Source organism: Oreochromis aureus, linkage group 18, assembly GCF_013358895.1.
Source record: "Oreochromis aureus strain Israel breed Guangdong linkage group 18, ZZ_aureus, whole genome shotgun sequence".
Taxonomy (NCBI): Eukaryota; Metazoa; Chordata; class Actinopteri; order Cichliformes; family Cichlidae; genus Oreochromis; species Oreochromis aureus.
The window spans coordinates 28,707,147-28,734,281 of record NC_052959.1 but is presented as its reverse complement, the minus strand read 5'-3'; the positions used below and the strand labels follow the sequence as shown (position 1 = coordinate 28,734,281).

The window sequence follows — 27,135 nt, the reverse complement described above, 5'->3', positions numbered from 1 at the left end:
AAGAGAAGGAATTCGATTATTTTTTTCATAAACACCCTAATGAGACTAGCTTTCAATCACTGATTTATGTTGGAGAGAAGAGGAGATGAGAAGCGCTGGACTCTGTGGGGCTTTGCCAGTTTTCTTGTTCGGCCCAGGAGCTCAAAAGAAAAATGATTAAGCTTATTAGACAGAGAGCTCTATTGAAATTCACAAATGGATTGATGTTATTTTCTTGGCTTTGTTAAATTGAAAAACCTCTGCAGATAAGAAAATGATAATTAAGGGACAATACTACTGTTGTGGACGTGTGAGGCTTTCAGATGCCAACTTGAAAAAGATTGTCTTTTTGAATGTAGCACATAGCAGAAAACCGAGCTTGGTGTGTACCCTGTGTGATTTTGCGCTATTCCACATGAGAGATGATCAAAGTGGAATAATTGTGATGATTTCTTTAGTTTTTTTTCTCCAGAGCAGTAGTGTGTTGTTGCACAGCGATGGTCCGGGTTGGCTGTTGCAGCTTGTCTTGTGATCAGAGATGGCGTGGGATGAAATGAAGGTTGGCCATCTCACGGCGTGACTGCTGCTTTGACCCATGTCAACTAGCAAAACAACAAAAATTGGGCACAAAAGGATTTTACTCCATATCACACTGGTGCAAATGGTAAAAAAAAAAACCCCAAAACAACCTGATCTGAATAGACGGAGGTAAAAACGGAGCTCTGTTTGTGTCTTGGACGAAGGAGCATCATTTGTTTTGTGTGAACTAGCTGTAATGAAGACAAGGAGGGTGTAGCAAAAAATAATTATTTGAGGAACTGCAACTCTTTGCATACATCATACACTGACATACATCATGGGGACAGTAATCGTGGCTTAGAGCAGCGGGCCCAGGGACCGGTACCGGTCCGTAAGTCGTTTGGTACCGAGCGGCGAGAGTTGAGGCTCAGGTGTGAAATTTATGGTTTTCAGGGTTTTTATCGTTAACTCAGTTTCCCTGGGTCTTTTCCCGTGTTGTAGTTTTGTGTCTTATTTTGAAAGAAATATTTACGCGGTACCATAGCGACCAGAGAGCATTAAGGGGCAGAGAAGAGGATGTTACTCTCAATGTTGTTGACGCGTTTCAGGAGGACGCTGCTAATAAAGTTACACAATTACACAGTGAATTCGTGTTTATTATTGTATTTACATAATACCACAGTTTTTGTCTTGGTCGTATCATTTTATTTTGTTGTATTTATCCGAGACACCTTAAAGGCCGGCCCGTGAAGATATTGTCTGACATTAAACCGGTCCGTGGGGCAAAAAAAGGTTGGGGACCGCTGCCTTAGAGTTCCCAAATCCTATGTTTTTATGCTGGGAATGTTATTGCCGAACTGCCCTGCATCCCTTAAATGTTGCAACTACTTCTAAATGACATTGCATACCTCCCCATTTAATTTAATTAGGTCTTGTACTCACAGAGTTATGCAGACTTTGGCGTCATTTATTCTGTGTTTTGTTGCAGCTGCGTTCATGACATAGGTGGTGTCATTATGCAGTTCTTTTTTCTCACTTATGAGATGTCTGAAGTAGCGTGAAATTTGAGCTGGTGAAACGGTATCTTAACCGGCACTCATTAACCAAGCTGTTGTGCTGTAGTTAGAATAATTGTTTTATGATCACTACATCTGACAAGACGAACAAAAGGTTAATGACTGCAGCTGTGCCGCGAGATCACAATGGCATTTAAGATGAGCGATGACAAAGAAGGGTAGCGGCCTGTCTTTGTTTAAAGCATTGTGACTGCGTGAAACCGCGAAGCATTTTCCACAGCGCCGATGCAAATTCAGTAGATGTGGGTTCGGGACACATTAGTCTTGACCGTGATTCAGTTCGAGGGAGGCACCCCTGCATCCTAATGCCTCCTGGGAGTTGCAGTTTCAGCTGTAGGTGTTGTTGAGACCTGTCAGGCAGCCCGCACTCTGTCCCCTCCTGAACTCCAGCCCCCAGAGAGCCACTGCCTCCCACAGCTCAGAGCGATTCATATCCCACGCTCTGGATGACCCAGAAGAACCACTGAGCCAAGTACATGAGTGTACACATTTACACATTCTCATCAACTACTGTAGCTGTGGGCTCTAGTACTTCCAAACATAAACAACATTGGTCACTGATTTGTGCACACACGAAATTAAAACTCATCATTACTGTGTATTCTTTACACAAGTTGAACACACACAAAGATCCACTTAATGTGAACGCACCCAACTCTAAACAAAAGTATTAGATGATCTCATGTGCAAACTCACCAGTTTGTCAGGAAACACAAATAAACAGGCACACTAACACACACACAGACAAACACAGTCAATCTAGTCTCACAATACACACACACACAGACAAAAACGAGCTGTTGACTCAGACACACACTCTTTGGGAAGATCACAGCATTTCCTGTATGAGCACACACCACCATCTCCAAACATCTGAAAGCTTGTAAACAGCAATATGTTTTGGAAGAGAACATGGGAACATGACACTCGGCGTAGTCGTCCCGAGACGACGCTCGGCCTTTTTAAACACTTCTAATCTTTTATAATCCGTGTCTCCTGTGTGGTCTGATGGCTGCCCTTCCAGCTAATCAAATGAGCTCGTGGAAATTTCCAGAGGTTATTTTTATTGTCATAACGTCGTGTCTTGTGTACAAGCGCGGGCTGCGGTGTTTTTGTGCGCGCTGCCCCTGTTGGAGGTTGTTATTTGGACCTTGGCCCACTGCCCACACACTGGAACTTTTCAGAGTGAAGAGTTTTAATGGAAGGCATCCACTAACGCTGGAGTTTCTCAATAGGCTCTTCCTCGTATTGTTGTTCCCACACAGAGCCTGCTGCTGTGCGCTATGGGTGAGATGCACTGACAGTAAAGCAGGGCTGCCTGATTAGACTTGTGGCGATAAATCACATTAATTCACAATGGGATGATAATGGAATCTGTTTCTTTTATTAGCCCACATTGTTTGAGACGTAAAATTTGTTCCAGCAAATTTACATCAATCATCTCCAAACCGTCTTCTTCCTCAGCCTTTGCCCGTTAGTCTTTAACAGCTATAGCTGAAGGTTTGTTTTTTTGTTTTTTACATACATAAATATGAAAGTGGAACATTTCCATTGAAAAGTAAAAACAACTCTGGGTCTCTAAAAAGGTACAACAATGCTTTGACGCCCTGGTGTATGACCTGTTCCTCAGATATGCCCCTCCACGTCCGGCGCAGCAGTGACCCTGCTCTAATGACCATCAATGGGCCGTTCAGCGGCGGTGAGTCACGGGTCCAACCAGATGAGACGCCGTCAAGGAAGAACCCAACCCGCTGGTCCACCACCGCTGGCTTCCTGAAAGCTCGCCACTCGTCTGGCACAAATAGCCTGGAAAGGAAGGTTGGTGCTTGGATGTTGAAACCAGACATGGCTTTGTGCAAGCTCATTTTGAATAATTTGACTGTAATGGAGGAAATTGCACACACGAAACTGCATGAGGGATGCCATTGTCTTTTTAGTACAAATGCACTAAAAGTTCCTTTGCATCTGTTTTATATCAACATCTTGTTTTCGTTACAGTACAACTCCTTAAAAGCTGCTTTATGCCTTTTTGTACTTTCCCAAGCTGAAACTGATCACATTGAACATTTGCACCCTTCTGTTCGGTTTATGCCTAAAGCCACATACCTCCACACTGTTGTTTAAGATGCACATCCCAATAAGTGTGACTAAACACATCACCGACTAAGAGATGCTCGTTGTATCTAGCTTGCTTGTATTTAACCACAGAAGCCACAACTCTGCTATTTGGACATCTGTGATTTTCTTGTTTTCGTAGCTCTGCTGAGCCACAGATACACTCACTTTACTTTGAACATCTTCTGTCTCTCCTTTTCTTTCTGTAAAAGTAACTGCTCAATGTTTAATGTTTTGCTCCGAGCCCACCAGACACCCACCGATTTGTGTTTGTCACTGTGAAGACTGAGCAATGTAGAAACACCAGCTCACAACTATAAAGTGGTCGGGTCTCTCTTTAAAAGTGTTGTGAGCAAATTCAGCGCAGGTTGATTAGCCTTTACCGTTAAGGTTTTAATGCTTGATGTGCATTTTTAAGTAAGAAAAGAAACATTTACTTAACATAAAGCAAGCATGGCATATGTCTATGTGGTTACAGTATTAAAAGTAAAAACAAAAACTATACCTTTTCTCTTGTAGGGTAAAGGGATGGACACGTACCGCAGTCTGCCACGAGACGCTGGGACCTGGGCCAATCAGAGAGAATTCCAGAGAGAGACAGCACGGTCATCGCTCAGCGCCAATCATCCCATGGTGGACCGCTGGCTGGAGAGACAGGAACAAGTAGGAGTTTATTTCTGCATGTATACTACCAGGGCTTTCCTTCAATGCAGTGCATTCTGTCTGTGTATTGTTCCCAAAGTGTGTGTGGAAAGTGAAGACATGAGGATTAATCAATTGTTCCGGAAGATGGGGTACAGCAGAAAGCACTGCATCTGTTAGGCTTTACATGACGCGCACACCTGATAAGTTCAACTCTCCAGGTTGAGAGATTTACAGCCAGTTCTACCCTGAGACTACCCATCAGGCCCAGGCTCTTTGAAAGCCTGCCTGAGAGGCCTAGATCCACTCCAGAGCCTGAGCCCAGCTCTATCACTCCCCTTGGATCTCTGCAGAAAGGTTAAAAAGTGAAGAATTTCTACCATAAATCCACAATAAGCGAGCAGTTGAGGATGGGGAAATAACATAATGTTGATATAGTAAATAACATAAGCACCCGTAGTACATATGGTTTTGTTTAACTGGATCCCGAGAACATTGCAGAGTTGGGGGATCTTTTCCCACTGGGGTCATGTATGCCATGAAGTATAACATGGAGTTTTTCGGAATATCACGATAAATACTGATGACTCGGTATGATCTGCATGTATCCTTTGGATTGTATTTAGTTTGGAAATGAACAGTTTTCAGTTTCATAGCCTCAGGATGTTTTTCCGTTGGTTGGCCTTTCAGCTTTGCGCTAGTAGAACTGTTTAGCTTCGATAACTTGGGTTTGGGTTTAAAGTCGAGTCCTGTGTTGAAATAATGATGATCCGAAGGTTGCTCTTGTGTAATGCAGAAGATGAAACGGAAGAAAACAAAGCAGTCGATTCGGCTTTGATCCACAATCACTGTGAAAACTGAGCGTTCATTAAAATGTTTCACTTTAATGCCCATAGTGTAAACTGAACATATCATAAAGACTTGCATCAAAGTGTGGTTGTGGAGATGAGGTAATCTCGGGTTTGAATGTTTCATGTTTACTGGATTTAGATTTTTGTCAGCTCTTAATGCTAACCACATGGCCAATTGAAAATGTTGAATTTTATTAACATTCGGGCCGTTTCTTCATGCTCATGAAGAAATCCAACATCATCAGCGTTTTTGTGTCACCCAGCAAAAAAGTAACAAATTCAAACTATTTACTTGTTTGTTTGTTTTTCGTTTTCATGCATATGTGCTTTACAATTACCTAAACGTTGCCTACGCTGTGCTCTGGTGGAATCTCATTAAGAAATAATCTGTGATATGAGTGATATGTCATAATTTCCTGGTGCTCGTTCTGTAATAGCCAGAACAATTTAACCCGTTTCTCAGAAGCTTTAAAAGCAGTTTGAAACTGTTTATGGATTAATGTTGATTTATTGTTTTAAGCACTTAGATTCTCTGCAAAGTGCCATTTAGCTTAAAGTGGTTGCTTCCTTTGTTGTTATATAAGGTCTTTCGTAAACTGGATGATGGGTTAAATGTACAACAAGTTGTCACCATTTATTAGTGTGGGGCAGCACCGTTTTCCTCCTTCCGCCTTACAACAGGTTTTAGTTTGAAGGGGATTAAGTGATGGAATAAGTGCAGGATGTGTAGTTGGTATTAATGACCTGCTGAAAGCCATCTGCCCTACTAAAGTCACACACATGCACACTCGAGCACGTGTCCCCCAACCATATGCTCATCCTGACAGCTCCCACAATGACAGGACCAACTACAATATTCTGTGTGGCCTTGGAGTGTGTCTGTCTTATTTAAAGCTGTCTCTCTCCTTGTGATGGAGAGAGACAGCTTGTTGACATGGTGTCCTGTCTTTTTTTTTTTTTTTTTTTTTTTTTTGTGTAAGCTCTGCAAGAGCTCAGGTTGAGTGTGAGTGTGTGTGTGTGTGTGGCCGAGCAGAAAATAACCTAATGAAACGGTTTGAATCCGTTACATTACATCATATGTAAAGTTGGACTGGTTTTTGCAGTGTTACAAACACAGTTTTGAGACCTCACGAGTTGCTTGTGTTGGCCGACTCTGCACAGGAACCCTCTGTGTGCAGGGTTGGATCACATTGACTTAAGCTCCAGTTAGCTTACTTTGTTCCAGGAAGGATGGTGCAACTTTAGTGGATGATGAGAAAAGCCTTGATTTTGTTCCGGACTTTTACTTTAATCAAATGAAAGAATATGAGATATACCAGACCAGCGGGGTGGAGTGGCTTGTGTTTGAAGCTAAAGTCTGCGGGTATACATTAGATTATAGACCGTGACTGCTGCTTTATTAAGTTTAAAATGCTCTCGTTTGTCTTATTCTATTGTTGCATTGACCGAAACACTGTTCATCACTATATTTCATTTTGTTAGTCTGAATTTAAATGAAAAGGAGACATTTTTTGTTTTATATAGAAATGCAACCCTTTAAACCAGACTCTGACCTCTGAGAAGTTTTGTCTTTAGACATCATGTCTGAATTATCAAATAGCACAAAGTCTGCTGCCTGTTTAGGTAAAAACAAATGTTTATTTTTAGCTTTGTATTTGTATTTGTATTTTTTTTTTAATTGTTTGAGTCAAAGTTGAAAAATTATCTATTGATCTTATACTGAAGTTGAAGTGTGCCCCTGGATTTATCTACTATGTAAAACAACGCTTTTAAGGTGGAACAGTATTAGCATTAGCATAACCAAAAACTAGCTTCATACGGAGCTTTGTTGATGAAAGCCCTCTGTGAAGTGAGCGTGTGCCTTTACCTCCTGTTGGGTTCAAAAAAGATTTGCATTTGCATTTAGCTTTACTTTACCACAGTAAAGGCGTTTTTGATTAATTTTGAAAACCTGCAGAGCTAGGTCAAAGCAGGAAGTGTTGGATAAAAATTTAAGTCAACAGAACATGTGCTGTGCTTGGGGTGCCGCTCATCTAGTAACCGATAAAGGGAAAATCCAGTTTTGTTGAAATCAACCAAAACCAGGAGTACAAAAAGAGAGCAGTCTGAATCCTGAGATTATTTGTGCATATGCCATCATTATTTTAAACTTTAAAAACATTTAATATGAGCATCTACTTCCACTTTGACTATAGCAAGACGGTACCATTTCATTATCAGTTGTCACTTTCAGCACCGCCTTCATACACAGTGTAACAGACTTTTGATTGACCTTTGCTCAGGCTGAAGGAAAGCCATCTCTCTATCGCAATGATCAAGATAAAAAATCGCCTCCCTAAAGAATGCAACTAAATAAGTGAGTGACCGAGATTTCAGCTTTAATTCATTTGTACACACCCACACCGTGCTGAAGCAAGAAAAATCACCTATATAGGTGTAACATGGATACGCTTGACCTTTGATATTATAAAAGGTCAACATTTAACTACAAATTAAACATTTAGGTCCATACCTCTGTGTGCGCATGTGTATGTATAGTGCGAGCAGCAGGGTACACCCTGGGCAGGTTGCCAGTCTGACGCAGGGCTAACGCAGCGAGACCGACAACCACTCACACTCAGCTTGACACCTATGGGCAATTTAGAATCACCAGTTAACCTAACCCCACTAACTGCGTGTCTTTGGGCTTTAGAAGGAAGCTGGTGTACCTGGAGGGAACCCACGCATACACAAGAACATGCAAACTTTACACTAAAACCCTACATCCTACCCTAAACCTCAGCAATCCCTGGCCAACATGGCTGCACAGGCATGTAAGCCATGGGTCATTAAAAAAATAACACCACACATTAGCAGAATATAGACGAATAGAAAAAAAAACTGTAGAGTTTGAAGTTATCGTGGTGGATAAAAACCTGTGGGAGAGACTGCAGCAAGGGTGTGATTTTTAAGCATCTTCTCTTAATAGTGCTGATTTGGAACATTTCATGTATTTTTAATGGACGTACATTTTCTGTATAGTTCCTAAACTTCCTCTAACAGTTTATTTGAGAAGCAAGAAGAATTCCTCCACGGCACAATTAGCCCAGAAAGCCATTTTCCAGCAGTGTATGAAACCTTTGTTAACAATATAAAATAGAATGGTGTGGCGAAGAAGAATAGCAGAGCAAGAATAGAATATGCAGTGATTTAATTAGAATAGAGGAGCTCGGAATGATGAATTAAGCAAAGCAATTTCCTCAAGTTAGTTTCATCTTATCTTCCCGGAATGAATAACCTCGAACAGACGAGTACGAAAATGAAGAGAAGAATTAGAATAGAGCATCATATATTGGAGTAGGCCTATTTTACTCCTGAGGAGAATTCAGCCTCTCTCATAACAAAACGCACAGAACAGGGCATAGCTTTGCACTGAAGTGAGCCAGATTGAATTGCATTGAAATGAATGAAACTATTCTCTGTTCCAAAGTGGTTAATTGTGCGTGCCTGGAGCAGCACTGGCAGCTTCCTGACACACAGCAAAAAAAAAAAAATTGAGCTGCAATAGTTTTGAGCAGCGTTCACAAGCCCCCTAAACTACCAGCCTCCTTTGGCAACAGGTAGGGGGTCGCCATGGCAACAGCGAGCTGTCATTCGAGTGTGTATTAATGAGAGCCGGGTGGAGGTGCCGAGGCTATGCAGAGAAAAGAGGCCTGCACTGTGCTGCCGTCTGCGTTTGTGTGTATATTCATGAGTCATGAGGGCATTTATGGATCTTTGCATCTGTGTGTGTGTGCGTGTGCGTGTGTGTTTATGCATTAACATGTCTGTGGCATCGTCTGTGTGTGTGTATGCGTTGTATGTATGTTTTGTGTGTCAGCTGTGAGCAGGTGTCAAAAATCCAAACAGTTTTCGAGTGGGTTGCAAATCAACCAATTAAGAAGAAATACCAAAAGCCACTGAACCACCTGCAGTGTTAGTGAGCTGAACCCTGACAACACACACACACACACACACACACACACACACACACACACACACACACACACACACACACACACACACACACACACACACACAGTCTCTCACTGTAGCATGTCAGGGTCAGTCTTAGACGGCAGTCTCTGAGGACTTGCAGGTCAGTGCATGTCTGCTTCTGTTTGGTGCACTGGGTGTATTTCTTGTTAATATCTGGCATCTGTGTTTATGTGAATTGCACTTCTATGTAGTTTAGGTACAAAAGTGTATATTTGTCTGCGTTTATTTGCCTGTGTCCATTAAATGTCAGCAAATTAATAAATTATAATAAATGGATTAAAAAAAAAGATCAGATTCTCAACTCACAATTTTACAATTCAAATAAAGGCTCCTTTTATTTCTACCTAAAAATTCAATAACTGAGAGCTGGGATGAACAACTCACAGGACAGCAGTGAGCTTCTTTCTGTGCATGTTTAATATGCCTGGAGGGCTTCCCTTGACATTCCTGATACCCAGAGCTGGAGCGTCCATAGTGTTAATGCAGGAAATGTACTTTCTCTTCTTAACTCAATATCATATCATTAAACTCAAGCATAATGTTGTTTTTTTCTTGTTTTCTATTAGTTGAAGTCGTAAACAATTTTAATTCTATTTACTTATTTAATTTAAAATTAATTGTTGTTTTATCTGCATATTTATGCCACGATTGGAAGGAGTAATCTGCTTACTCCGTATTCTTATCAGGAATGTTTCATACTTTTAGGCAAGTGGTGGACTGTGGACTAGTTTAAAACAATTACCATTTGATAGCAAGACTTCTTTCCAGACAACTATAAAATAAAGTCAAATGATTTTAAGTGCACAGTAGAAGGAAATGCTTTTGATTTTTCTATCAGCAGCTCCAGGGGTGCTTGCTACAGAGTATCTACTGACAAAGCTGCAGCCGCCATGGCCTCAGAAACAAGACACAAAAGAGGACTCTGGAAAGTCTGTTATTTTCAGTGTAAGATCCAAAGGAAACAACAACAGGGAAGGTAGATGAATCTTGTAGACAAATGAAGGAATCAGTTAAGGAAAAGAAATGTTTTCTAAACAGTTGGGTGTGTTCCATCTATTCACCACCACAACTTAAAGTGAGCCCCTGAGGGGATTGTAGCGTCTTAGCAGTGGGCACTGCACTCATAAGTAGCTTTAATGTGAATAACATTTATTTGTTTTCCTAATTAGCACCTTTCGAGTACAGACCTCATTAAACTGGCTGTAGCCTTTATAAAATCTGAGATGTTTTTTTTTTTTCAAAATGTAATATTGAAAGAAAAAAAACATCCTTGGTATCATAAATCAGCTCAGTGTATCACAGCATGTGATGCAGCGATCACAGAAGCTTGCTTTGCTGCTGCGTGTCCTCAGCCATTAGACTGCTGGGGGACCAGGTTATCTTTCATGGTGGGATTGAGGCTTCACACGGCTCACTGGGGATGTTGTTGTAACAGACATTCTGACGGTGGATCTGCTCACACACCTACAGACCTGTGCACGAATGTTAATGCCTTGGCATATCTGCACTGTGAGCTTTGCTACACACGAGTAACATGTTACATGCAAGCATGCAGATACTAGCACAATGTTATGACTCGTGCACATGATAAACGTACATGAAGATTTCATTAAAGCACAGAAGTACCTTATACTGCTATTATGGATTCAAGGCATTCCTTAGCCAGAGTGATCAAGGCTGTGTGCACACCTACACAATAAAAGCAAATTACACTCGAACTGTGCACAAAAACAAAACTGTGTAAGCACAGACACAAACGCACATTCCTCTGCTGCTTTGCTGTTAACAAGCCTCCATGCATTGTGTGTAGTGGAGGGTTGAGTCCCTCAGGTGCACAGTGCAGCTTTAGCAGGATAAATCATGCAAACCTGAGCCGTACAGTCATAAATCACCTCAGACTGTGTGAGACTGTGTTCGTATGTGCATGTGTAATATGCACTGAAACCTGCATGCTCAAGTTTTGTGGCATGTCTGTGTCTCTGTTTATATGATTTTTTTTTATTTATTTTGTTGTTTGTTTTTTTCATTTGTGCAGCTGTGTGGTGTACATGTCATTTTCTGTGTGATGGTTCAGGAGATTTGTGGGTGCATACTATAGAGTGTGTGCCTGTGTGTTAATAAGACAGATGAAAGTGATGGGTGAAAGCAGTACGATCAGTGCAGACGGATTCTGTGCAAGCGACCAGTAGGTGCTGCTGTGGAGCTTAGATTGAAGGTGTTTCCTTCTGTTTTTGTACAATATGTTGGTGTGGTGTAAATGAGTGTACCGATAAATGCTGTAGGTGTGTGTTTGCAGATGTGTGAACAGTGTTAATCTGCTGTCACCTTGTTATAATGAGCCTCTAATCTTTTTTCTTCTCACTCTTCCAATGGTATTATTTTAATTTGAACTTTGTTATTCTGTCTCATACATTATAACCCTCCTGTCTTTTTTGTGCCACTCTTTCAGCTTCATGCACACTGTAGGTAATTACACAGTCTTCTTTCCATTCAGTCAGTTTTCCTTTCTTTGTCTCATCTTGACATTTGTGCTCATTAGCTTTGGTGTCCACTTGTCAGACATGACATAAACCTACCACAGCTTACTGTCATTTATACATTTTTCCTTTTTATTTATAGTATTGCTAATTTAGAAAAAAAATCTCCACAACACAGATAAAACTATGCTTTTCCAGGACTAAATGGCTTCGTTAACACTTGTAAAGAGTACTAGGAATAGTATATGTATACAGTTATGTTAAAAAGAAAGTGCACCCTCTTTCAGTTGTAACATTTTATGTATTAGGTCATAATGGAAAATAATAATCTGGTCCTCTGCAGGTCTTTAAAGATGATGTAAATACAATCTCAGGTGAATTATTACACCATGTTGTTAGTTATTTAACAAAAGTTAAGCAAAAATTCAGAATCAGTGAAAAAAAGCTGAGTATACCCTTCCTGCTTCCATAGGAATTAAGGGGGTAAGTAGCAGCCAGGTGCCACCTATAAAAAGCAGGACTTTTGACAGTTTGCTGGACTGGAGCCTTCAAGTGTTAACACAGTGACATCAGCAATGATCCTAAAGAAGCAATTGTTGCTGCCCATCAATCTGGGAGGGGTTGTAAGAACATTTCAGAACTATTTGAAGTGCGTCATTCTAAAGTGTGAGAGATTATTTGCAGGAGCAAAACATTTGAGACAGCTGCCAGTCTTCCCAGGAGTGATGCCCCACCAAATTCACCCCAAGGTCAGACCGTGCATTGTTCAGAGAATCTGCAAAAAACTCTGAAAAAAAACCCAAGAACTATATCTCAGACTCTACAGTCCTCTGTTAGCATATAAAACGTCAGCACAAACAGCCACACATTAAACTGTCAGGCGTGATGGTGGAGGGGCAATGATTCTGGCTTGCTTTGCAGCCACAGGACTTGGGCGGCTTGCAGTCATTGAGTTGACCGTGACCACTTCTGTATGCCAAAGACTCAATCTGTCTGACAGAGTGTGTCATGCAACAGGACAAGGATCCCAAGCACACCAGCAGATCTACAGCAGAATAGCTGGTGGGAAAAAGAATAAAGACAGAATCAAGTGAATGGCCCAGTCAAAATCCAGACCTCAACCTGATTGAAATGTTGAGGCAGGACCTTAACAGAGCTGTGCAGAAAAATCTCAGTAAACTAAAGCAAGGTTGTGGAAAGAGCCAAAATTCATCCAATAATATGAAAAGAGCACAGAAAATGCTTACTTGAAGTTATTCCTGCTAAAGGGACTTCTACAAGTTGTAAATCATGGAGTGTACTTTGTTTTCACACACTGCACCTTCATTCTGGCTTAATTTTTGCTAGATAAGATGAAGATGAAATCTCTTATTTGCCTTTTTCACACAGTCACCAGGTCTGGCTGCAAGTCTGGTGGGAATCTTACAGTCAAATAATACAAATATAAAACAAAATGCACACAGAGGAAAAGGTTTGTTTTTTTAAGAGATAAAGATAAGAAAAAAGAAGCAATGTGTCAAGTAATTGACATATTGTCAGTTATGTAATTGTGACTAATGACAGAGAGTAATATGTCATGTTTACTACCTAAGGAAAAATCTACCTAATTGCCATACCTCCTCCTCTTTCTTTCACATACTTGTGAACAAAATATTCGATTCATTATGTGTAGTAATCTGGTATTATGACAAGACTGGCTATGTCTAATTTAAAATTTAAAAAAATACAGGAGGCTCTTCTTACACTGTGAGAAGTTGAAATACGATCCAGGAAGTATATGGAATGTCTCCATGAGCTTGCAGTGTTAACATTCTGGCAGTTATTTATCGTCCATCTCAATGATCATAAGGTTAAAAGCAGAATAATGCTATTCAAGCCAGCATTGCACCGGCCCATCAGTCCCATTGCCAGCTCACATGTGCTTACAGTCTTTTTTTTTTATTCTGTATTTTTCCCATAGAGCCAAAGCTGGCCTTTCTGCAGCTCATGTTTCAACTTTAAACAGACTTGAACTGTGAGAATGAAGTCTCAGATGTTTATGTTCTTAGCCAAACATGATCAAAGTGACCTTGAAATGACGATCTGCTGGTTCTGACCAGCTATTGCTAACTTGTTTAAGCAGTGTGGTTGTTAATTTTGTGTAGTAGTTGTTTCATGTTCCGTGGGAGGAGTTGTTTTTATTGATTATATTCATACACAGAGAGATGGCTTCATTTTTTCCCTTTTCCTGTATTTCTAAAGGCCTCTGAGGAGGAGTAATGTTGCTGTTGTAATTAATAAGAAGGTTACAGTAACAGTTTCTTTCACACATGACTGAAGGACAAGGACACACTTACAGCCTTAAAGCCACCTGGAATAACTGCCTGTGTTTGACTTGCATGTCTCCGTCCTTCATTTACAAACGTCTCCACGTGTGAAATCCAATCTCACATATTCATCATTGTTTATTTGACATATGCTTCCGCTGCTGTTGATTGAACAAATTCTTTGCTTAAACACCCCCCCCCCCTTTTTTTTTCTTCCTCTGCTTCAATCAGGAAGACATTTAGGAGAGTAGAATTAGCGTCAGCTTTTTTTTAGAGCAACACATCGTAACTCCAAAAAACTTTCCATTTCACTTCATCTTTCCGTTCTCACAGATCCCGCTCCTCATCTCTCTCTATTGATCCTCCTCTTCTCTTTGCTCTTTATATCCCATCCTCACATCAGCCCCTTTGTTTTGACTCCTCTCATTTCTCTTTTCTTTCTCTCTGTTCTTTGGTCCTCCACTCCTCATCACCTTTGATCTTTTGGTTTTAATATGACAGAGAGCTGTGGGAGCCCAGATCTTTTCCAGCCGGGAGGGACGCAGGGAGAGAGCCGGAACAGAGAGACGGAGGAGAGATGAAAGACAGCTCTCCCCCTCTTGTGGGTACACAGTTTTCCCAAAGGGAGCTCCATCTTAGGCTGCAAGCTGCTGTCAGGACATTGCAGGCACACACACGAGCATGTAATTCCATGTTGCTCACCTGCTACCAAGAAGTAATTACACCTAAAAGAGACCTGTGCTGGTTGGACAGATGGTAGCTCTTTCTCAAAACTTAATCCACCTGTTGCCTGTTGATGTTCAGGAAGGGTTAGAAACACATACAGTGGAGACTGAAATCCGAGATAAGGATCTCAGTTTTGTACATCTGCAGCGCTCTACGGGCTCCGTGAGCAACAGAGTTTATCGGCGGTCTATAAAACGATCAAAGACAGATGAGAAGGATGACAACAGCAGGTGCCAGCTGTTATCAGAGGAGAATCAGAGATCTGACAAAAGAGGGATGGAGCTGATTATTGAGGTCTGTTGTGCTCTGGAAATGAAACCTGCCTACCGAAGAGTCGGGCAGATTGTTCTGAAATGAAGGACGACAAGTACACATCCAAAACAGCTGATCTCAAAACCTGCAAGCAGGTTCAAAGTGCATTTTTCTAAACATCTGAATAATAATAGTAATAGTGAATACAGATGAAACTTTTATTTCAAGCCTGGTTTTAGTGATTTGCCAGTTCACTACAAATTAATTAATTTTGCCCTCATTTGCAAAACAAGAGAATTTCAATTTGTTAATTAGCTTAGTTTTGATTTCTGTCCAGAAAGGGTCCAAAACATGCAGAAAACTTTATAATAAATGCAAATCATCAGTTGATAAGACCAAAAAATGTCAAATATATGACATGCTGTAAGCCCTAGGTGGATTTCTCTAAAATGTAAAAAAAAAAAAAAAAGTATCAAATTCTTAAAATTGGGGCTTATTTTAAATTTCAGTTCCCTGAATTTTAATAGTAAGAATAAACACTCTAATATACTGAACTTTCATTGTTTTGACTGATGCGCTATGTTCAGTCATAGCTCAGCTAAAGTTTTTGACTCATTAACGGTGCTGCGAGAGTTACAGAAGTTCTGCTGAAGGTACAGAACGCATTGTGCAGGAAGGAAAAAGCCAGAGGGAGACGACAGAGAGAAATTTAGTTTTTCCCCTCGACTTGTTTATATAGACACGCTCTTCTCAGCAGCAGCCATTACAGTTTGAGTCAGTCAGAATAATGGCTTTCAATCTGACATCTCTACCGCTGTGTGTGTGTGTGTGTGTGTGTGTGTGTGTGTGTGTGTGTGTGTGTGTGTGTGTGTGTGTGTGTGTGTGTGTGTGTGTGTCTTGTCACTATTATCTATAGCTCCCTTCCTCTCAGAGGTGTAGTTTGGTCAGCTTTACCTGTTATTTTGCTCTATTGCAGCGGCTCTATCGGGAGTGTCATCTTGGTAAATGGTGCATCACGTAACAAGCTGTGTGACTGGCCACGGCCCATGCTGGTCACCTCTGTTGTAAGGGCGTATGGCGAATACACCACGAAGATTAGACCTGCGGTAGCTCTAAGACCTCTGATGAAAGCACACAAATGAAAAAACCTTCTTCAAGTTTGACGTAAGCTCTATAAAGAAAACGTTGTTTGGGTTTTTGTTACTGTGTAACATCAGGAAGTACTTGACTTCATTATTTGATTATTTTGTTATAAATGATACCTACTCTTCATTCCCCACACCTTCGCCACTCCAGCTGTGTTCTGTCTCCAGGTGAATAATTTCAGAAAACTACCAACATAAAAGACGTTTCATTGCGCTAACACCATTAGAATGCCCAGGAAGTAAATATTGCTTCAAACGTGTTCACCACTTCCTTCCTCTGTCAGGATATTTGTCTGAAATTGAACTTACTCGCAGAGATTTGAACATGCTGCATTAGTGCAGAGCTTGCTCAGAAAGCTTCAGTGTAATCAGCTGGTATGTACTGTTTATGCAAAGAATCATGGTACATTTGAAGTTGACAGTTCTTTCGTGACTTTTAGAAGATCAATCAGCAGCTTAATCAGCCCGGGAGGTCAGTTTAAAAGAATTACACAGCCGCCCTCAGCAGTCTGTGTTTTTTCTGTCCAACTGAACATGTTTGCACTGCTCATTATTTTGAGCATTCATGTTGATTAGCTTCCTGAGTTAAAACCTTTAGAAGCTGACACGCGCAACAGCAGAAACTTCAGTAATGGCACCGCGCCTCGTTACTTTTATGCACCACGTTTTTGCAACATACGCATATGCATCCCATCCCCTTTATTTGCTCTCTAAATGGAATGAATTGCACTTCAAAGTTTATATATGCAAGTAAGTGCAATGTGTGTAGGCTTGATCTGTTCCAGTTGCCACATATTTCGACTCTCCATATGGGATGCATATGGTTTCAAGTCGAACACATTCGCTCTTCCTCTGGTTTCTCGTACCTCCACTCTGTGTGGCTCATATCAGCGGATGTAGCGTCACCATTCAGGATGGTGACAATGGCAGGTATAACCGCCACAGCAAACATTAGATAGTTAACCCCCTGGTGGTATTTCCAGCTCACTTGTGCGACTCAAAGTATTTCTAAATACTCTGTTTGAATGATTGACACATCTGGAGAACCTCAAACTTTCAGCTTCTTTTTTTGTTTTGACAGCCAAAAGTGTGAAAGTGTAAAATGTCAGAAGATCTCAGAATCCCCTCAGATTTATAGCTGGGAGTTTTCAAAGTGTCATTTGTCATCCTTTGAACGAGCTTTGTCGTGGCTCTCTGTCCCTCGTGTAATGCGTTTTTGTCCGTCTCGCTATCTGCCTCTCTGTCATCCTTTGAGTCACTCCCTCAATCTACTGTTCCTTTTATTCTGTAGTTTTTCATTTCTCTGTCCCATCACTCGCTTCATCTCCCTTCACTCTCTGGAGGAATTCTGATACACCTCTCTGTAACCTTTGTATTCAGTTATTTTTCCTGTAGACTACATCTGATAACTTTGGGAAAGGAATAAAGTTGGCTTAAAAGGGAAACCCCCTTTGCCCTCCTCCGCGTCCTCAGTCAGACTCACAATACAAGCGTTTTTAACACAACCCACAAATTTACTTCAAACGAGACTGACTGAGCTCTTAGGGGACATCGGCTTCTAAAATGTGAGTTTTGAAATTGCTTTGATTCCTGATGAGGCCTCCATTGTCTATTATGTTTGAGTAAATTGCATTGCATATTTTGGTGCGCTGATACCCCTCCACCAACCCCAGCCACTTTGATTGAATTGGATCGGAGAAATTGCAGTTGAATTAAGTGGATTGCTACAGCGGCTCTGCGGTAATTTAGGAAGTGCTGGAAGTCTCATTTTGTGCGCGCCGATATTACTGCTGCCTCTTGTAGTTCCATGAGGTACATGGGAGTGTCGCAGAAACAGTGCTGTATGTGTGGAGACGGGGCTGTGGAAAGGACGTGCTGTCGCTGTCAGCATTTTTTTGGCCTTCAAAGACACCTAAACTTTTCTGGAGTGTGATTTTTGTACATTTACCTAGAAAATCACAGTCACCATAGTCTCCACTGTTCTGCGAAGGCTTTTCACCAGAACCATGGGGACCTAGAGCTGTTAGGGACTGGCAGTAATGGAATAACCTAAAGAGTTAACACAATACTTTTGTTCAACCCTTTGAGTTAAAGTTAAAAGTCTGCACTTCCATCACATCTTAATTGTTTGATTTGAAATCCACTGTGGTCGTATGCAGAGGCAAAGTTATAAAAATGTTATGACTATCTCGAGGTTACAGGAGGCACACAGCGCAGCGGAGGGAGGAAGGGGAAAAAATACATTATAAAAAAATGGGAAGATTTCCTTCCAGGAGAAAGAAGAAAAATATCCTACCATCAGGAAAGCTGAACACATTAAAATGGAAAATATAAACATTTACACACTCTTCTGGAGGATCAAGTAAGATCAAGGAGGGGATGAGTTTTTTAATGTTTTATTTACCGCTCTAAATAAAGGGCTTACAATCCAGCCCTGTGAGACGTGTGAGAAGAAATAAATCAGAAGAAAATGCACAGGATAATTTTACCTGAAACCATCGAATATAGAGAAGAAATGAGAAGAGTGACTATTCTGCAGAGTGGCCTCAAGAAATCATTTAGTCCGTCAAAGCCACTCCTCCTCATCGGGCTCATCGGGAGACATCAGATATGGAGAGTTGATGAGGATGACCTCTACATTCAAAGAAAGAATTATATTTGCACGGTGATGCCCTTTTGCATTGAAAGAAGGAAAAGTAGCCTCTTTGATAAGGGTCACAATCAGAGACGGTGCAAACGACCTTCACAAGAGAGTGTTTTGGGAGTGCGCTGTATCAGCAGGCCCTTAGAAAAAGGCATTAAGAGGAAGAGAGATGAGTTCAAAGAAGGTGACTCTGTGGATTGGGAGTGATGGCAAGTGACCAGACCACTGCAACCCGTTATGAGGATTAATTTCGCACAGAATTTTCCTGCATAAGGAGTTTTCTTTAGGAATAACAGTCCCTGCATCTGCTGGTTTTGAGCTGGAATCTGTAGTACTGCTGCCACTAATCCAACCACGCCTGAAACCCAACAGTTTGAAGATGGGACCTACTGTCCTACCATCGTAAAGCTGTGGCAGTGCAAGGATGGGCTGAAGATAATGTCCCCACATCTGGTGAATGGACATATTGTTGCTATTGGACAGAAGTTAACGCTTTCATAGGGGCCAGTGAGAGAACTACGCAGATCAATCAAACTGATTGGGATGTGTGGCAACAAAGCAAAGCTGGCTAGGACTGAGTCACTGCGAAATAATCCTGAGCCGGGGGAAACTATCCATGCCAGCCTGGTGCTGCAGACACAGAACTCAGAGATAACGGACGGGACCAAAGAAATGCAGCCGAATTCATCTTATTAACACTGAACCCTGAACTTTAATGTGAGGCCTGGTTTACAATATGTGGTCTAGTTCATCCTAATGGTGTTGGATAACACTGTAAACCTAAGGTCCCCCAAACCAAGAAAAGCATGTCTTCATTTACCTCCCTTTGACATTAAAATGGAGAAGGCGCCAGAGAGTCAAATGTCACTGTGTGACTCACTCACAGTTTATTTGCAAATAAATCAGATTACCAATGTGTTAAACAAAAGTAACTACTGGGCTGAAAAATTGCAAAAAAACAGCTGCAGTTCCTCTAAAGGCCACATGAGGCTGGCTACAAAACCAAGACAGTCCACGTAGACTCGCAAGAGCAGAAATAAAATAAACATGTTACAGTCTAATTCAAAAACATAGCTAGCTGTAGAAAGTTTGCATTATATATATATATGTCATGGTTGCTGTAACTGGCAGGTGGATGCTAACACATGCGGCTAGCTTTCTGCTCAGCTAGTTAGAGTCACTGTACTGGGCAAACAGCCATGCTTGTGGTGTTGGTGTTATAGGATACATTTAACTGCAATTATCTGACAACAGCCTGAGCAAGTCTATTTTCATCCACCCAAAGTAGAACATACAGGATTTTATTTGTATGCTGCTTAGGAAGAAATGAGCTGGTATCTGTTTTCTGTATGTTATACAGTGTATTGATGCACTTCGCCCTCCACCCAGGCTGTAAAAAAAAAAAAAAAATGCACACACTAAACCGAGGTTTCAAAGCAGGACTTCAAAAACCACTGGGTGACCTCCCAATGGCAACATTAATCTATGGGCAGATAGCATGACGCCATAAACCAGTTTAAGGGTCCCAAAGCAACGTAAATGGGCTGAGACCAAAGGAGCTCAAATGATTGAAGTAAAGGTCGTCTTTGTTCGTATTATGTTTAAATGATCAGGCAAAACAAGCTTTTAAAAGTTGAGGAGGACCAGTTCAGTTAACACTCATTGTAATTCAATACAACAACACAATAAAATATTGTTATTCCATTTTTAACAAGCACCACTCACTAGAACGAGAGAACATTTCCTCCCCTTACACTGGAGGAACTGTTCAGCCATGTCACAATACGGGAAAATCTTACAGCAAATTGTTTAGGACTCATTTAAGAGCGAGAAAAATATTCAAATCCGTCTCTGTGCCAGGATTTAAGAGAACTGACACCACAAAGATGCATAGACTAAAGACAGTAAAGTCCTTGAAAGTGAAATGCATTCAAAATCGCATGCTATCTTTTGAAATCTTCTATATTTTTTTCAATATACCCTTCATGCAAAACCGCACAATTCACGTGAACACGTAGCGTTCTCCTCTCCTTGTGTAACACCCCGACAGGCTGCCAGGATGATATAAACTCCGATAACGTCCCCTTGGCTCAATAAATCCTCGAGTTATTGACGATGCCGTCCGCCCGTCTGGATCCCATTATCAAAGTGTCTTCAAAGGAAACTAATTGAATTAGTGCAGGGATCTGTAATTGAAAGCTTGCTTTTAATGATGCATTGTGGTCTTGCACAGAGACAAGCATCAGCATTCATTATACGTCTCTCTGTCGGGATGGATTGGACTGTCTTGTGCAGCGCAATATCAAACTTATCAGGGACACAAGGTTTATTTGATCCTGCATCAAATGTTTAAAGCCAGTAAAGCTGAACTTGAGATGAGCTAGTATTCTTTTACTATTTGCTATTTTTGTCCTCTTAGCTGGATGTCTGCCTCATCTCTGCCCTCGATGAATAAGACATCGAAGGTCATGTGCAGCCATGTTTGATCACTGCATCCCTTGACATAATGAAATGTGTGAGTCCATTCAGGTGGCCTCTAATAAACCTTTTGAGTGCTTTCAGTAAATGTTCTGGTGAAAATCTGAAGCTGTCTGTATTCGTTGTCTAACTCGCCAAGAAATTGAGTAGATTTGTTGTTGTTGTTGTTGTTGTTTTTATTTCTTCCTGAAAGGGTCACACAGCCACTGCCCCAGAAACTATTAGTGGTTTTGTGGTCTTGTTGTTATTGTCTGTCTTTAAGGAAAGTTTCTCATTGTATTGAAGCAGTTTGGCCTTGTATGTGAGTTGCTCTGCTTTAGTTATTTTAGGCAAAGTGCTAATGCTAACAAACCAGTTCTCTGTTTTAAAGTCTGTCACATCATTATCTCCAACGTTACAGGATTTTTCCATGAGGGGAAAAAAACTTAAAAGCTTACAGCAGCTGTGTTGAACTCACGGAAGACCGAATGCTGCAAAGATGGTCTGGAGCTTTATTTGAAGTCCACCTTTAACTTTCATCTGTCTGTCAGCCACAGATGGTGTGTGGTGGCTTTCAGGTTAGAGGTTAAAGGTTAAGGCTAATTTATAGTCTTTAGTTCAGTGTTTCATCCGGTTGTGAACATATGGAGTTCTGCTGGAGAGGACACAGATACCAGTTAACACAGATAAATGTTTGTGCGCTTGTGTTTTAATGTAGCATTGGTTATTTTGAAAATGAAGGTTCATCGAAGTAATAGGACTGCGCAGTATGCCTGTATGTATATATGACATTTTGAAATAAAACAGAGGAAATCCAATTCCAATGCAAAAGTACTGAAATAATAGGAGAAAAAAATCACATATTAATGAGCACCATTAATTTTTAAGTGTTTTTAAAAGTAAGGATTAATGACCTTGTATCATAATGAAACTGAAAATAAAAATGTGCTATATTTTGATGATATTTTGTGATATATTCATATTTTTATCGTTCACTTTTGTGATTTTAAGTAGTGTCCATTTGAACTTTATTGTGTAAAATTGCATATTTACTGCACAGTAGCCAGTATGTAACACTAATCATATAAGAGCACCTAAGTTGACGGGTCATGGATGTTGACCAGTGGTTCCAACCGATATAGTCTATTTATTCAAGAACAGAATGTCTGATTAGCCCGCCTGTGTGCGAATAAGGCGCTATTTATACTTTGCTGAAGGCCATCATAAAGACAACTGCATTATTTCTAAACCTGCAGTTCATTTTTACTGATTTAAAAAATGCAGCATTTTGCAAAGATTGATTTTTATGCGAGGCACCACTTTGTATGATTTTTTTTTTTATTTTTTTTAAACTTTGACTTGACTTAATTGGCACTGCTAACAGTCAGCTTGACAAAGCAAATCAGCGCTTCTCACCACTGCACCAGTTCAAAGCACTTCCTGTGAAGTCTTTCTCAGAGGTTGTCACTATGAAGGGCAGCTTTAACATCAAACCTAATGATCAAAAACTTTCCGTACTCCGGAGACACAATCATTCATATTTAAACGGATCGGGATTTTAAAATTTTAATGCGAGTTTCAAAGAAATGAAAGGATCCAGGTACGATGCCACAAATGACTGTAACTACGGTTGTTACTGATTTTAAACATTTACGCTCACCGTCACATTTAACATTCCTGCCACGTCAAAATGTTTGCATTTGGTCTCTGCAGATTTGTGTCAGCGTCTTTAGAAAGTTGTACTCGTTTCTGCAAATAACACTCACTCCTCCATCTGTGTGTGTGTGTGTGTGTGTGTGTGTGTTCATGTGTGCATTCGCATCAGTTCTTAAGTGACAGTATGGTCAAAGTGGCAGGACAGGGGAGTGGGCAACACTTCATTAAAGTGCAGCAATACTCCACTCAGTCTCCCTCCCATGCATGCACACTAGGTGCAGACCACTTCATTTAGTCTGAGAGATAGAAAGGACAGGCCCCAGTGGATTCTCCTATTAATCTTTAATGAGCCCCCGGGCCTGAAAACTGCCTGCCTGCCTCTACTTTTCCACATCCAGGAAACAAACAATGACTCGGCTGGAAAACACATCGGCCGCCGGCCCTCGTACCTGCCTGTCTGCCTGCTAGCCATTAACCCCCCAACTCGACCCTGAATTATTAATGCTTCTATCCTTTGCTTTGCTCGCTCGGCCCCCTCCCAGCAACGGGAATGGGCGACGTCTTGATTGTGTGGTTTGCAAAGTGTGGCGATGCCTCTCAGAGTGTCTCCAGCTGGACTTCTGAAAAGGATGCCGAAGTAAAAAAAATATTTGTTCCATTAAACTGGGCAAATCGAGTTTTTGCCAGTATTGTCTGAGAAAAGCTAGTTTTTTGTTTGTTTGTTTTTTCTCTTTACAGCGAGTACTTCCTTTTTTTTAATTGCAAGTCTTTTCTCTTCATTTCTTTTGAAGCTTTCAGTCATTTCACAGAAAGTTCATCAGCAGATGGTGTTATCCATGTTTCACTAGTAAACTTTCTATTGTGTTGATGTTATTTGACGACAACTGGCAAATCCATCTATGCACATTAGCCCATGGGAGTTGCCATGAATGAATAATATGATGTTGTTAATACATTCTTCCCGGCACACTTTGTCTTTTATAAATGTCTCTCATTTTGTTCCTCTAATGAAATAAAACAGCGTGTGCTGTGATGAATGTGGATCTCATTTGGTCTTCCCCAGATAGCGACTCCTCTCCCCCCTCTGATGTCCCCCTGCCTCACTTCCTCATCTCCTGATAAGTGTTGAATAGTATTAGGATTAGGCGCTTTGAGGTGCTATTGTTTCTCTGCCTGCTGGATTTTTCTCTTGCTCTGGTTTTTGTGTTTTCTTTCTAATGTGCACATGAACAAGGCTGCATGGCTTTGGCAAGTATTCAGTGGATGATTAGATCATAGGTTTGCACCATTTTATAGAAGAGTTTTTCTGCAATGTCAAAATGACACATTAGGAATGTTCTCTTTTAAAATATTATTATTATTACATAACTTCTTTATGATAATGTAAAAAACTTGGAATTCGGTGCTTCTCTCCACCGATCAGAGAGAGGTCTTTTAAGAGCCACGCTGGCTTCTTTACAGTGCTCCCCATAGTGCTTATATTATCAACTCTGTATCCAGGAGACTGAGGCAGAACACTTTAATGTTCTTCTTCATTGAGCCATTTTTGAACTAAATTTGTCATTTGATGATGCAGAGAATATTGAATATTATTAGATACAGCCACACTAAAAGTTGCAAAATATAGCACTGAAACTTTATTGCGTTTATGATGCAATTGTCTAAGTTGTAAGTGCTGCACTACTGTAAGGGGGATTGATGGATTAAAAATTGTCTAACATCTACCATGTCTAACATTTTTGCTGTTGTTTATCTATACATATGTGATGGAAGATCAGTGATTCCATTCATTTAAATAAATACATAAATGATATTAATGTTGGTGGTGGTTAGGTGTAAACTGTAGTGTGTTTTGCATTTGTGCACAGCTTGTTCACACACAAATTAGGGAAAACAACGATGAGACATTATAAGACTGTCCTGCACTATTATTCTGCACTGTATGTAGCATATATCATGTCTTGTACAAAAACCCAGAGAGAGTCAGTGGAATGAATAAAAAGTTGACTTGGATGCTAAATAGATGTTGCATGGAGAGGTTAGCTGGCTAATGGCTTCCATGTAAAAAGCACATGCTAGTTATGCTTTGTGTTGTTACACCAGCTAATGATGATGTTTTCAATACCTTGTTTTGGGGGGATTCAGGGGTTATCAGTAATAATGTTAGAAGTAAGCCCTTTTTTATTTTTTGCAAAACCTTTGTTCTGCAGTTAGCTCAACAACAATACTCTGATTTTGCAAAGCAGTACTTTTTTTTGGTAGGTGATTTTCTGAACAGTTGCTAGAGGGCTAGAAAAAGACTCTTTCCACGGTCGTTAAGTTGAAACAAGGAGCTGATGTGTGATGATCGCTGCTGTAAGTGGCAGGGAAGTCGAGTGCCAAAGCTGATATGAAGAAAAACTAAATCATGAAACAGAAAGCTGAATGTCTACGGATCAAAAAGTTTAAGATTTATGCATCTCTTCAAATTTAGAATAGAAAACGGTCACAGGTAGCCAAATCTGTGACCAAACCAAATCTTGCTAAAAGCAATGTGGTCAGCAGTGGTTTTGCTCATGTGGTGTAAAAGATGCTGTGTTTCCCACTGCATGATGAAATAATTGTATGTGGTGGTTTGGCCAAAGGTTCTTCATGAGGTTAAAGTAAATCTTGGTGCTGATGGACTAACCTTTGGAAGAATTCAGGATGCACAGTTGCTCCTAGTGTGGTTTTGTCTTAATGTATTGGTCAAATCACCAGCGATTGGCGCTGACATTAAAGTTGGGTCCGTTTGGCACAGAAGTTGTCTGGTTTAAAGCTCCATGGTGAAACTTGAACACAGAGCCACACTTTATTAGCAAGAAGACTGTGAGTGCACTGGGAATGTAGAGGTGTGCATGGTGAAATGAGCCAAATTTCAATCAGAGGTGCTCAGTGGTTTTAATGGGTGGAGTCCCAGAATTGTACAATTTCAGCAAGTATGAGACGCATCAGATTTCAGCATTAGTCATTGGTGTTTGAACACTTATTCTTAACCTGGTCCCCGGATGGCATAGACCAAAACAAAACACAAAAAGGTGTAAAATAAAAGAAATCCTCAGAGTTCCAGGTGTGTATCCCTGTAAATATAAAAAGACATTTAATTAATATCTAAATTCCTGTAACTTTTCTATCTAGAGTCATTGAAAAGTCGGGTTTTTATCCGTTTGTAAATAATGCGTATACTGCATTTGTCACATTTGTTGACTTTTCTGTTTTCACTGTCACAGTCAGCACTTCAGGCTGGCAGAAGACGACTGAAATTAAAAGACAGCAGCCCAAAGTTCTTCACACTCATGCTTACACTTGTATGCTGCCCTGTAGCTCCATGTCCTCAAGGCAACCAAAGTGTCATGGCAACCGTACGGCAGCCACGGTAACAGCAGGCTCATTTTCATACTGATGAGGCCAGTTGCCGGGGAGGCCTGCGCCTCTGCTGCTGCGGCCGCTCGCTCCTCTCTCCTCTCCAGTGTCGCCCTGAAATTTTAATGACCTTCTTTCTCCGCTTCTCATTTTTCTCCTCTCGGTGCACCTTGTGTGTGTTTGTGCACGCGTGTGTGTCATGAATGTCAACTTCCCTGTCCAAACTGACACGCACAAAGTGTCCACAGTTAATACAAGAAGAGAACAAAGGCGATGTAATTTTGATGGTGTACGGCTGTAAAGGGCATGTATTTTTATAGCTGTGGAAAACCTCCTCCGGTCTGCTCCTCTTGGCTACATCAGGTTTGCATTTAACTTTTTGGGTGGTGGATGGCACTGTTTTTGTGCCAGCATGCAAACAGAAAGGCAGGAAACAAGATGGATGAGGAATATTGGCTCATAAATGGCCCAATCCAGCGGCGCTGATCGTGGTCTTGTTGTGCCAACTAGGAAACGACACTAGGTCCTGAAGATATAACGGAGGTTCTGTTCTCTAACTTGACACATTTTCAACACGTTGACACGCTGGTTATGCATTCCTGATCTCTGAAATCTGTCTTGAAAACCTCCTGCTGGATCATAGCCGCACATCTCGGAGGTCTGTGAGAAACCATACGCTTCTTGGACTGCGTTCAACTGACGTGAACGTTGGCCAACTCATGGCCGAGCACGAGTGCCCAGTGTGACATATGGACCAACTGGAGTGGCAGAAAATGCTCTGTAGCCTGTTGACAACATCATTTTTCTATAAAGCATAGATAATGTGAGTGACTGTCAACCAGTTCATTGGCTGGCAAGAAAAACTGGAAAATTGTGTATGCGGTTTCATCGT

General features: G+C 40.9%; 1 protein-coding gene across 7 annotated transcripts in view; it reads left to right on the top strand.

Moving 5' to 3' along the window:
- LOC116331649 (partitioning defective 3 homolog) overlaps positions 1 to 27,135 on the top strand; it is a 235,355-nt gene that overhangs the window by 83,552 nt on the left and 124,668 nt on the right. For all 7 annotated transcript variants that reach the window (XM_031754405.2, XM_039601967.1, XM_039601966.1 and 4 more), the window contains exons 4-5: positions 3,205 to 3,392; positions 4,209 to 4,352. In XM_031754405.2, the coding sequence (XP_031610265.2) occupies positions 3,205 to 3,392; positions 4,209 to 4,352 (332 nt within the window). The remainder of the gene's footprint in view (positions 1 to 3,204; positions 3,393 to 4,208; positions 4,353 to 27,135) is intronic.